Here is a 14735-nt window from a genome sequence, read left to right on the forward strand (position 1 = left end):
GTGAACTTTACTTTTCATGTCATGTTCGATACTCACTGTCCAGGTAGGTTAGTCATGCCAACTACTACATATTTACAACAGAGGAGTTGTCTATGAAGAGGAGGGTGAATTTGACGGACTATTCATTGTACATCTGTTTTGTGTGGGTCTAAGTGCGCATGTAATATGTAATTTGTGGTGTCCATTACATTTAAATCAAGTCTCAATATATATATACCGTAAAGGTAATATTATGCAATCCTAGCAAGACTACGTCGCTAGATGTAACAATAACTGCCGAGGATAATTCAGCCATTAAACATCAAATATAGGCTTTTAATCATTAAACGTTTCTTCAGCCTTTTTCTTTTTTCCGTTATGATACTCACGGTTTTTCCCACCCTGCGTGTCGTTAATTGTTATATGGAATGCATGAACAATAATACACCTATTTCAGTATAAGGCGGCTGACTGGGTTTTTTAACTACCGTGATTACGACATTATGATGCCCTCTAAACCATTCATCCATGGCCATATCGTCCATAATCAAGTCATATTCATTGTGGTGTACCGTACATGCATGTCATATGACTGTGTTGTCTTGGAGAGTGTGTGCAAAACTGTTCTCAACATGGGTATTGTCTCGGGAGAAATGTGTAGTCAATTCATAATGGCATATAGCAGGAACCACGGGAAGTTGAAGATCATTCCAGCACACTTATCGAAGATGGTGTCACAGAGAAACACAATCTTTTTAATGATTTCGTCCTCTGTGTATTTCGTCTTCTGCTTGAATGAATTTTTCGCGAAATACGCATTTGTTTAGTTGAAACATTATATAATTGTACAGCTGTTCACCTTTCTTGGAAAAGAAAACTTTCGTGATAAGTTAAAAAGGCATCCTATCAGCTAGGAATTGGGTAAAGTGTTAAAATCAAATGATGTTTATTACTGATTTGAATTCTTCAATATTCACTCACTATAATTTCATGTTCTTTGAGACAGTATCGCTGGTTTGGTTATACTAAGAATGGTAGTTCTTAGTTTTGAAGAAGTGTTGGTAGAACACAATGACAAGTTATTTCATATGAATTCTATTGAAGTTTAGGAATCCAATGTAAACGAGGAGGTCCATATCAATAAAACGCAATCTGAACGCTTGTAATACTGAAACAAGATTATTATTTTTTTAGAAAGATTGCATAATGCGTCGTTGGAGTTTCCGTCTTTATTTATCAAGCCCTGTTCTTTGTGTACAGAGGAAATGCAATCGTGTCTGCTGACAAAGGTCAAGTTAATGGACGCCTTGTCTATCTGATGGCAGAATAACATACCTTTCATGTAAATTGATTTTAATATTAGATACAGTATAGCCAAATAATGAATTCAAATGTACAAAACAACTATATAAGTCATCAGGGAATAAGGTTTTATTCGCCGTCAGTTTCATTGATTTCCAGCTGGATACACGAACTAACAATATTCTTTTTTCCTAACTCCTTGTATGTTCTTCCATTATTCGCAAACAGCACACATTATACTCTGGTAAGATTAACCGTGTTGTTGTATTCTGTCAAGTTGGGCTTTCTTCCTAATAACAAAATAATGTGAGAAGTCAGGGACATAGGACGAACTACCCCGGAGTCTGGATCTTTGTACAAACTCCTTAATCTGAAAAATATAAATAAAATTAATCAGTATGATATGTTGATATTTATCAAGTGTTATTTATTTCAGTCTTACATTTGTGAAGCCCGTTTCAAATGTGTAAACGGATATGTAAATTTGTTTACAACATGTATTTTAACATAAATAGAATGTTATATATTGTTAAAATTATGTACATATAATTAGTATTAAGCTGTTATTCTGTATACCATCATTTGCATTATAAAGCTCGATATGCATCCACCATCTGTTGACATCTTTTCTGCTTTAATTTACCGTTAAAATGTTGACTAGATAATACATAGCAATGAGATCTCGTAAATATGTTGACCCGAATGTTTGTGTTGATAGAACAGTTAATAATATTGACAGAATAAATAATTCATTTATTGTTTATAGGAATATCTTTAATCTTTTTGACCAAATGAAATTTTCTATGTTGATTGGCCGTTAAAATTGATAGATAGATATTACAATAAGTTATAGTACTCATATCATGGATATTAAGAATGTTTCTGCATTTTTGTCCGATACAAGCGTGTGTAACAGGGGAAACTCAGTTACTCTGATTTAGACTCATCCATTGGTGTTTACGAGGCAATCCTTCTCTTTAAGAAATTGCTACTTGCATAATTGGAATGAATTATAGTAAAACGCTAAAATTTATTTTGATTGAACGAGTATAAAACTGCAAAGCGATAACAAAAAGAAACTTTTAGAAACTCTAATGCTTTGTCTATTCATGTTCTTCTTTAAAAGACCTTATGTGTTTTGAAATTATATAAATCTTGTTACTTCATTGGTTAGGTGGTGAAACAAATGGAAATCGAATTATAGCGAATAGTAGTTACATTAAATTTTAAATCATCTCTTCAAATTAAAGAGATTTAAGGTATAGTATGGTCATAATGTGCATCAACAATCGTGATTATGCTGTACTGTATTTAAATTTGCTATATTCGTGGTTAGGAAATGAAACACAAAATTAAGTACCCAGCAACCACTTTGCTGGTGGATCTAAATCTCAAAACAAATTGTTCCCCAGTTACATTGATATGAATAGATAGAAAAGGGTGAAGTTAAATACCCGTGAAGAAGACTGCACCACACAACCATGAAATACATATTGTTCCGCGATATTTAACAGTGTAACGAGTACCTTCGCAGCAAGTCCGACAGTACTGTTGTGTCCGGATTCTTCTTTTGGTATGTTTGCCATGATGACATGGATGACAAATAACCAACATAAGATTCGATATCGATGTGTCGTTCAACGTCTAAACGCTCCCTACAATTTGATAAAAGCATAAAGAAAGAGTTTTCATACCTATCAAAATATCGTAAAACGATTTTAAAGAACATTTAAAAAATAACCTGTTAATGCTATGTCAATACCATCCTCGAGGCTCCATGGGTTACAATCACTTTCGCTCTCTGTATCCATGAAAGATGTCATAACGAAATTGAAGGTTGCAGGTTCAACACCTTGTGGATAAGAACAAGACTAGTTAGATCATTTCATGTAAATGAATATAAAATTTATCTTACCAACTGCAAAATAAGCTATCAGCTACTACTGACCATTTGTGATGGCCCGCATGTAAGTGTGCGATGAATCTTACTTTGGGAAACTTGACTACACGGGGAAAATCACGTGGTCGGGCAAGTGATCCCCTACCTTTCCGCATCCATTGCGGGAATACGGAAAGGCGAGTGCGTTACCACTGCGCCATCCGAGAACCATCCTTTTATTTACATCCTTGAATTTGGGTTGTTGTTGCTACTTTCTAATCTTCAAAAGGAGCGTGTCAGTCTGTGATTGATTAGGGTTTTTCCTCCTGTAACCAATCAAATCACTTTGCTTGTGATTTAAATTTTGCCATGACATGTTCCAGGGGTACAGAGAGCGAAAGTTTGCGATAAGTTTTTTGTAAAAGTGACATATATTTACCTTAATGTTTCTTTGAAGGGAAGTTCTACCATTGCTAATCCATTTGCAATATGTTTGCGTTTCTCTGTCCAGCATTCGCGCAAAGTTGTGTGGTAAAACTCCTGAAATTAAACATATAAAACTAAAATGTCTATAAGTAATAAATAAATATTTATATATATATATATATATATATATATATATATACATATATATAATATATATATATATATATAAACACAAACTAAAATTTTCTAGATAAATTTAATAGCCGAACGATTACTGGTTTCCCTCAAACTGCAGCCATGAAATTTCCCAACAACTTTATGAAACCTTGTGTTACATATTTGCCCGTCAGTTGACGACTTCTTTCACAAAAATCTTGATAATGGGATCAGTTCCATGAATATTGAATCAATAGATTAGGTACGCAGTAAGGTTGCTATCCAGAAATGGAAAACTCACAATAGGGAAACTGAATGTAAAAGGAAGGAAATATCAGAAGATTAAATCCTTACCTTATCATAAGTTCATACCAATCCTAGCTTTCATTTTGCTTTTTTTCATTATAGGGATGTTTAGGTTAAAGTTGTCTTGTCATAGATATGAAACGGGATTTTTTATGTTACAGACTAGAAAGTGATTTATTAAAGGAGTGAAAGAAAATATACACGAAAAGCATACAGTAACAACAAGAAGAAAATACGAACGTGTGAGCAAAACTGCAATCAAAACTCAAACTCAATAAAACTAGGGCAATATCTAAGGGAAAGACTTCCGCGGACATTCCTTAAAAAGTAACAGCAGGCCAAATGAGAACTAGGTATACAAAATCTGAACCAACAGGCAAAGTACCGAGCATTAAACAAATATAACTTTATAACTCTCAAAGAAATAGAATAGAGATCAATATGACGACCGTTAATCCTACCCATAATATTCATCAATCGTGTATCGTCGTGAATAACTGTTTTATAAGATAGTCCAGTGGATAAACAAACATGCTATGAAGAGATTCCAAGAAATTGTGATCTGAGACCCTGTCGACATTTGCAGAAAAAAGTTAACCTAAAAAGAAGTCTTCGGGTTTGAAACAAGTGGGCGAATTACTACTTTAAATAAGTATTTTCTACAAACACAAAAAGCTGTGAAATACAAAATAATACATAATTAAATGAGTAGACGACGACCTTACTTAATTGTGAATATATCAGGTGAATGCTCATGATTTGAGGAAACTGTGAACCGAGGTAAATAATAACGAGTATATTAAGCGGAAAATCATAAAAAAGATATATTGAATTAGAGAAATAAATAGATAAAAGAACAAATATATAGCAAAATTCATTTCCGTGTTTACACCGGCGTTACAAGAACGTGAAAAATGCAGATTACAACACATGTGTGTTCGTCTACTTGTTCCTGTGAACCTACTTCCCAAACAATTTGGTGTGCTTCATTGTTGTGTATTTTGTCGTCAATGAAAGAATACACTGCCAGAACACCACCAGGTCGCAGCACGCGGCTCACTTCCTTCATTAACGTTGGTATGTCCATCCAATGAATGGCAGTTGCTGTGGTCACAAGATCGACTGTTTCGTCACCTTGGAAACCAAGTTCTTCGGCATGGCCTTCTCTGAAATCCACATTACTTGATACTTTTCTAGCTGCTGTAATCTGCTCTTTGCTGATATCTACTCCGATGACATGCTTACATATGCTTGTCAAAGGGAGGGTACTCTGTCCACTTCCACATCCGACGTCAACAGCTAAGTTTAGGGTATTGGCATCAGATTCCATACAATATTCTTTTATTCTGCGGTAAAGTCTCTCTGGGTATGAAGGTCGGTATTTAGCATACAGTTTTGCATGTTCTTTGCCCTCAAATAATCTGAACTCGCTTGATTTAGCTGTTGACATGCTGAAATAAAAAAAAATTCCGTCGAGTGTTAATTATTCAACAGCATACACGCTGTATTACATAACATCCTCAGTATACTTGGCACTGTTGATGTCTTTGCAAGGGTAATGTTAACAGATGTCGTTTATTATTTCTGCTATCAATCTTCTTGTACTTAACACAATCTTAACACAAATAATGCATTGCACTAACACCACTCTAAAAGTGTCAACCTGATTTTGCTTGTAAAGCGCTTATAATAATCAGTATCGATGTAATTGACTTACATACTGAAAGGTCCTCAGGACATTACATTCTTATTTTGATGGACCAAGGACTACATGACGGTTGAAGTCGATGAAGCAGAAGACGCTTACTCTTCCGGAACACCTGCTATTATTCTTCCTATACTTTTTAGGGACTCCATTTAAATCTTTTGTTCATATTTTCCCTGTGTTTTATTAAATTTGAGGATTACTTTAAAATGTTGGCATTTTCCTGTCCCCACTCATCCATCCTTTTGTTGTCAATATCAATGCAGTCAAACATCAAGACATTGATTTGTCAACCGAAACAAGTGACAAGTACATAGTGGGTTCTGTAAGACGTATCTGGATAGTCTTTTTCTGGTAGATAATGTATGAGTTTTATTAATTTGAAGACATTTTATTATGGAGGCAAAATGTTGATATGTTATTCAGTTATTTAAATAATTAAAATAAAGATTATTTCTAGCATACATAATCAATCTCCCCTGTTTGTTTATTTACTAGAATAGCATCCTAAAATAGTAATCATCTGAATGATTTACGTAAAGCAATATTTTGTGTTAATTGTGGTAACGTGAAAAACGTTGACATAACGCAGGTCAACATGGCGTATAATGACGTCATGCCATTGTTATGTGATGTAGAATATAGCTCTTGTGAAAGGTTTACACGGAGACTAATGAAAAAGTACAAGGAGATTAAGACCAGGTGTTCCAGGAAAGTTAGCGTATGCAGAACACAATAAAAATCAACTTCGAAACGACCATTTACAAAAAAAGAAAAAAAAATACTTAGATAACGATATTTCAATAATAAATATTGCAAAAGGTTACAAAAGTCAAAACCAAACCTTATATTACGAAATGAATAAAGTTTTTGATATACCGCTTTATCACATCAGCATAACAGTAACAAGTGATTAAATTTGGTAATGGGTCCTTTTTGGCTGTAAGTCATAATTTTTGATAACGTTGTCATAAAATTTTACTTACACAACTTTCGCTTTCCCTGGACCGTTTGTTGGAAGTTTCACAAAGGTACACTATGCACACCGCTCGGTAAATGTCGGATATAACACCACAAAAGTATACAAGGATGAAATGTGTGCTTCAATACCACAAAAATAGAAAGTCACCAAGAATTGAATAATTAACTGACTTCTGGATTTGTGAAAGTACTGTATCAACGAGATACAGTAGGGTGTAAGATAAGCACGTCACCTGTGACAGAAACTCCTAACTTATTGTATATAGAGCAACACATGTGAATTAATTTACAGGATTCGGTATAACATTTCAGCAGCCAGTATAAAAACACATACATGTTTATGATACATTTAACTGACAGGGTCAGTAACCTTGTAACCCTGTTACCGCTAGTCCGTCTCTCTCGACACACATAATCGTTTTAAAGTCAAATCTAACTTCACCTATTAATGATGTATGACAGCGGAAAGTAAATAGTGATTTTCTTTGTTATCTATTTTTTGTTTCCCTTTGTATGGCCCTATCCAGGATTATTTATAACCTATAAACCTGGAATAAATACTCTACAAGAATTTCGAAAAAAAAAATGGAAAAAGTCTTAAGGCAGAAATGCCCCCGCCGGCAAAGCCGTCACCTTTGACCCCTGAAACACAATAATGTCCAAAGCAAATTCATACTTGATGCTTGCATACAGGTTGACAAAAATCCATCAAGGAGTTTAGGTGTTAAAAGGTTAAACAAATCACTTGGCAGTGATTTCATATAGCTCCTGGAATACAACGATGTCATATGTAAACTCTTAACTCATCTCTCAAAGGATAAAGTTGCTAGATGCTTACATTTAATCGTGTTGGGACGGGACATGGGCAACATTACTGCCTCCCCTCCACCCTCCACCGCCATTTTATGGCGGAGCATAAAAAATGATTGTGTGAAATTTGATGATATGAAGAATCAGTATAAAGTAAATTTACAATCTATCGTACAGTGTCTTGGAATAGGAAATATTAAGTAAGGTAATTTATTTTGTTATGTTTCAGAATCTGCATTACGGTTAAAATCGTTGGAATTAACGAAATTGTATCATAACAAAAGTGCTGGGATGTTTTCTCCTTTTTTTTTTTTTTTTAGCCCGGTTTCTCCAAGCTATCCCCTGAAGATCGATGATAACGAAACTTTACGAAGATTAAAGCTGTAGTATCCCTACTTTAAAACCTTCACGTGTGTAACTAATTACAGGTGTTTAACGTGTTCAATTAACTACAGGTGTTTTACGTGTGTAACTAACTACAGGTGTTTAATGTGTTTAATTAACTACAGGTGTTTCACATGTGTAACCAATAACAGGTGTTTAATGTGTTTAATTAACTACAGGTGTTTCACGTGTGTAACTAACTACAGGTGTTTAATGTGTTTAATTAACTACAGATGTTTCACGTGTGTAACTAACTACATGTGTTTCACGTGTTTAATTAACTACAGGTGTTTCATGTGTTTAATTAACTTCAGGTGTTTCACGTGTTTAATTAACTACAGGTGTTTCACGTGTTTAATTAACTACAGGTGTTTTACGTGTGTAACTAACTGCAGGTGTTTAATGTGTTTAATTAACTACAGGTGTTTCACGTGTGTAACTAACTACAGGTGTTTCACGTGTTTAATTAACTACAGGTGTTTAATGTGTTTAATTAACTACAGGTGTTTCACGTGTTTAATTAACTACAGGTGTTTCACGTGTTTAATTAACTACAGGTGTTTCACGTGTTTAACTAACTACAGGTGTTTCACGTGTTTAATTAACTACAGGTGTTTCACGTGTTTAATTAACTACAGGTGTTTCACGTGTGTAACTAACTACAGGTGTTTCACGTGTTTAATTAACTACAGGTGTTTCACGTGTGTAACTAACTATAGATGTTTCATGTGTTTAATTAACTACAGGTGTTTCACGTGTGTAATTAACTACAGGTGTTTCACGTGTTTAATTAACTACAGGTGTTTCACGTGTTTAACTAACTACAGGTGTTTCACGTGTTTAATTAACTACAGGTGTTTCACGTGTTTAATTAACTACAGGTGTTTCACGTGTGTAACTAACTACAGGTGTTTCACGTGTTTAATTAACTACAGGTGTTTCACGTGTGTAACTAACTATAGATGTTTCATGTGTTTAATTAACTACAGGTGTTTCACGTGTTTAATTAACTACAGGTGTTTCACGTGTTTAATTAACTACAGGTGTCTCACGTGTTTAATTAACTACGGGTGTTTCATTTGTGTAATTAACTACCGGTGTTTCACGTGTGAACCTAATTGCAGTGTTTCACATGTGTAACTAACTACAGGTGTTTCACGTGTGTAACTAACTACAGGTGTTTCACGTGTTTAATTAACTACAGGTGTTTCACGTGTTTAATTAACTACAGGTGTTTCACGTGTTTAATTAACTGCAGTGTTTCACGTGTTTAATTAACTGCAGTGTGTCACGTGTGTAATTAACTGCCATGTTTCACGTGTGTAACTAACTACAGGTGTTTCACGTGTTTAATTAACTACAGGTGTTTTATGTGTGTAACTAACTACAGGTGTTACATGTTTCTGTATAATCTGTGAACCAGTTATGAAAACAAAATAAACAAAACAGAATGTGTTGACGGTTCACTGTTTTTTTTTACATATACAATAGCTTGGTGGAAAAAGGAGTTATTTTTAGTGTCCGTTTTTATACACCAGCTTACCATAATTATAATGATAAGTATACACATGTAAATATATAAATATGGCTGTTTATCCTTCATCAAACATAATTTCACAGCTGTGAATTATATATTAACAATTCTTTTGTGTATTTTAAAAAGTTCATGTATACATGGCTGCATCATAACTTGGGCATTTGTATGTTAAATGCTTTCATAACATTTTCGTGCCGCCAAGTCAAATCACGTGATAAACAACAGTATGAAACAAATACAGGATATAGAATATATATAGTAATCCTTTAAGTCAATTAGTTAATGTTTGTACCGCTGAATTGTCACTAAGACAAATATTGTGAATAAATTACTCCTGGAAGTTTGCGTGCTTCCCTTGTCAACGTTACGATCGTTGACACACATATATACTATATGGGAGATTACACGAAAGAAAAACAAGTGAATCGTACATTTTAATACGAATTTTGGTGTTAGATAAAGTAGAGCCAACCAATGAGTTAAACCGCGTCATACAGCTGTTTCCTCCTTCTAGGACGCATCAATGTTGGTTAAGGTCTAAATTTGGAGGCCTAAATGCATATCCCTATTACAATACAATTACATACCTCTGTTACAATACAATTACCTCTGTTACAATACAATTACATACCTCTGTTACAATACAATTACATACCTCTGTTACAATACAATTATATACCTCTGTTACAATACAATTACATACCTCTGTTACAAAACAATTACATACCTCTGTTACAATACAATTACATACCTCTGTTACAATACAATTACATACCTCTGTTACAATACAATTACATACCTCTGTTACAATACAATTACATACCTCTGTTACAATACAATTACATACCTCTGTTACAATACAATTACATACCTCTGTTACAATACAATTACCTCTGTTACAATACAATTATTTACCTGTGTTACAATACAATTACATACCTCTGTTACAATACAATTACATACCTCTGTTACAATACAATTACATACCTCTGTTACAATACAATTACATACCTCTGTTACAAAACAATTACATACCTCTGTTACAATACAATTACCTCTGTTACAATACAATTACATACCTCTGTTACAATACAATTACATACCTCTGTTACAATACAATTACCTCTGTTACAATACAATTACATACCTCTGTTACAATACAATTACATACCTCTGTTACAATACAATTACATACCTCTGTTACAATACAATTACATACCTCTGTTACAATTACATACCTCTGTTACAATACAATTACATACCTCTGTTACAATACAATTATATACCTCTGTTACAATACAATTACATACCTCTGTTACAATACAATTAGATACCTCTGTTACAATACAATTACATACCTCTGTTACAATACAATACAATACATACCTCTGTTACAATACAATTACATACCTCTGTTACAATACAATACAACCTCTGTTTACAATTACATACCTCTGTTACAATACAATTATATACCTCTGTTACAATACAATTACATACCTCTGTTACAATACATTATATATTACATACCTCTGTTACAATACAATACATACCTCTGTTATACATTATACCTCTGTTACAATACAATTACATACCTCTGTTACAATACCTCTGTTACAATACAATTATATACCTCTGTTACAATACAATTATATACCTCTGTTACAATACAATTACATACCTCTGTTACAATACAATTACATACCTCTGTTACAATACAAGTACCTCTGTTACAATACAATTATATACCTCTGTTACAATACAATTATATACCTCATACCTCTGTTACAATACAATTACATACCTCTGTTACAATACAATTACAATACCTCTGTTACAATACAATTATATACCTCTGTTACAATACAATACATACCTCTGTTACAATACAATTATATACCTCTGTTACAATACAATTACCTCTGTTACAAAACAATACCTCTGTTACAAAACAATTACATACCTCTGTTACAATACAATTACATACCTCTGTTACAAAACAATTACATACCTCTGTTACAATACAATTATATACCTCTGTTACAATACAATTACATACCTCTGTTACAATACAATTACATACCTCTGTTACAATACAATTACATACCTCTGTTACAATACAATTACCATACCTCTGTTACAATACAATTATATACCTCTGTTACAATACAATTATATACCTCTGTTACAATACAATTATATACCTCTGTTACAATACAATTACATACCTCTGTTACAATACAATTACCTCTGTTACAATACAATTACCTCTGTTACAATACAATTACATACCTCTGTTACAATACAATTATATACCTCTGTTACAATACAATTACATACCTCTGTTACAAATTACAATTATACCTCTGTTACAATACCTCTGTTACAATACAATTACATACCTCTGTTACAATACAATTACATACCTCTGTTACAATACATATTACAATTACATACCTCTGTTACAATACAATTACAAACCTCTGTTACAATACAATTACATACCTCTGTTACAATACAATTACAAACCTCTGTTACAATACAATTACATACCTCTGTTACAGTATAATTATATACCTCTGTTACAATACAATTACCTCTGTTACAATACAATTACATACCTCTGTTACAATACAATTACATCCTCTGTTACAATACAATACAATACCTCTGTTACAATACAATTATATACCTCTGTTACAATACAATTATATACCTCTGTTACAATACAATTATATACCTCTGTTACAATACAATTACATACCTCTGTTACAATACAATTATATACCTCTGTTACAATACAATTACATACCTCTGTTACAATACTGTTACAATACAATTACATACCTCTGTTACAATACAATTACAATACAATTACATACCTCTGTTACAATACAATTACATACCTCTGTTACAATACAATTACATACCTCTGTTACAATACAATTACCTCTGTTACAATACAATTATATACCTCTGTTACAAAACAATTACATACCTCTGTTACAATACAATTACCTCTGTTACAATACAATTATATACCTCTGTTACAATACAATTATATACCTCTGTTACAATACAATTACATACCTCTGTTACAATACAATTACATACCTCTGTTACAATACAATTACATACCTCTGTTACAATACAATTATACCTCTGTTACAATACAATTATATACCTCTGTTACAATACAATTATATACCTCTGTTACAATACAATTACATACCTCTGTTACAATACAATTATATACCTCTGTTACAAAACAATTACATACCTCTGTTACAATACAATTATATACCTCTGTTACAATACAATTACATACCTCTGTTACAATACAATTATATACCTCTGTTACAATACAATTACATACCTCTGTTACAATACAATTATATACCTCTGTTACAATACAATATATACCTCTGTTACAATTACAATTATATACCTCTGTTACAATACAATTACATACCTCTGTTACAATACAATTACATACCTCTGTTACAAAACAATTACATACCTCTGTTACAATACAATTACATACCTCTGTTACAATACAATTACATACCTCTGTTACAATACAATTACATACCTCTGTTACAATACAATTACATACCTCTGTTACAATACAATTATATACCTCTGTTACAATACAATTACATACCTCTGTTACAATACAATTACATACCTCTGTTACAATACAATTAATACCTCTGTTACAATACAATTATATACCTCTGTTACAATACAATTACATACCTCTGTTACAATACAATTATATACCTCTGTTACAATACAATTATACAATACCTCTGTTACAATACAATTATATACCTCTGTTACAATACAATTACATACCTCTGTTACAATACAATTATATACCTCTGTTACAATACAATTATATACCTCTGTTACAATACAATTACATACCTCTGTTACAATACAATTACATACCTCTGTTACAATACAATTATATATACAATACTCTGTTACAATACAATTACATACCTCTGTTACAATACAATTACATACCTCTGTTACAATACAATTACCTCTGTTACAATACAATTACCTCTGTTACAATACAATTACATACCTCTGTTACAATACAATTATATACCTCTGTTACAATACAATTACATACCTCTGTTACAATACAATTACATACCTCTGTTACAATACAATTACATACCTCTGTTACAATACAATTAAATACCTCTGTTACAATACAATTATATACCTCTGTTACAATACTAAGATAACTCTGTTACAATACAATTACATACCTCTGTTACAATACAATTATATACCTCTGTTACAATACAATTACATACCTCTGTTACAATACAATTACATACCTCTGTTACAATACAATACATACCTCTGTTACAATACAATTATATACCTCTGTTACAATACAATTATATACCTCTGTTACAATACAACCTCTGTTACAATACAATTATATACCTCTGTTACAATACAATTACATACCTCTGTTACAATACAATTATATACCTCTGTTACAATACAATTACATACCTCTGTTACAATACAATTACATACCTCTGTTACAATACAATTATATACCTCTGTTACAATACAATTACATACCTCTGTTACAATACAATTACATACCTCTGTTACAATACAATTACCTCTGTTACAATACCTCTGTTACAATACAATTATATACCTCCTCTGTTACAATACAATTACATACCTCTGTTACAATACAATTACATACCTCTGTTACAATTACATACCTCTGTTACAATACAATTACATACCTCTGTTACAATACAATTACATACCTCTGTTACAATACAATACATACCTCTGTTACAATACAATTACATACCTCTGTTACAATACAATTACATACCTCTGTTACAATACAATTACATACCTCTGTTACAATACAATTACAATACCTCTATATACCTCTGTTACAATACAATTATATACCTCTGTTACAATACAATTACCTCTGTTACAATACAATTACCTCTGTTACAATACAATTACATACCTCTGTTACAATACAACCTCTGTTACAATATACATACCTCTGTTACAATACAATTACATACCTCTGTTACAATACAATTATATACCTCTGTTACAATACAATTACATACCTCTGTTACAATACAATTATATACCTCTGTTACAATACAATTATATACCTCTGTTACAATACAATTATATACCTCTGTTACAATACAATTATATACCTCTGTTACAATACAATTACATACCTCTGTTAC

At 32.3% G+C, this 14735-nt stretch overlaps 1 protein-coding gene across 1 annotated transcript; it reads right to left on the bottom strand.

Annotated features, from left to right (window-relative positions):
- Positions 1 to 1515: 1515 nt before the first annotated feature.
- Positions 1516 to 5498, bottom strand: LOC132543829 (putative methyltransferase DDB_G0268948). Its single transcript, XM_060207344.1, has 4 exons — positions 5013 to 5498; positions 3600 to 3700; positions 2808 to 2936; positions 1516 to 1651 (listed from the first exon to the last, which is right to left on the bottom strand). Exons 1-4 carry the CDS (start codon positions 5496 to 5498, stop codon positions 1516 to 1518), a joined length of 852 nt encoding a protein of 283 aa, XP_060063327.1.
- Positions 5499 to 14735: the final 9237 nt, after the last annotated feature.

This window comes from Ylistrum balloti, unplaced genomic scaffold, assembly GCF_031769215.1.
Source record: "Ylistrum balloti isolate Yb309-2 unplaced genomic scaffold, AGI_CSIRO_Ybal_v1 Utg369768, whole genome shotgun sequence".
NCBI classification, from domain to species: Eukaryota; Metazoa; Mollusca; class Bivalvia; order Pectinida; family Pectinidae; genus Ylistrum; species Ylistrum balloti.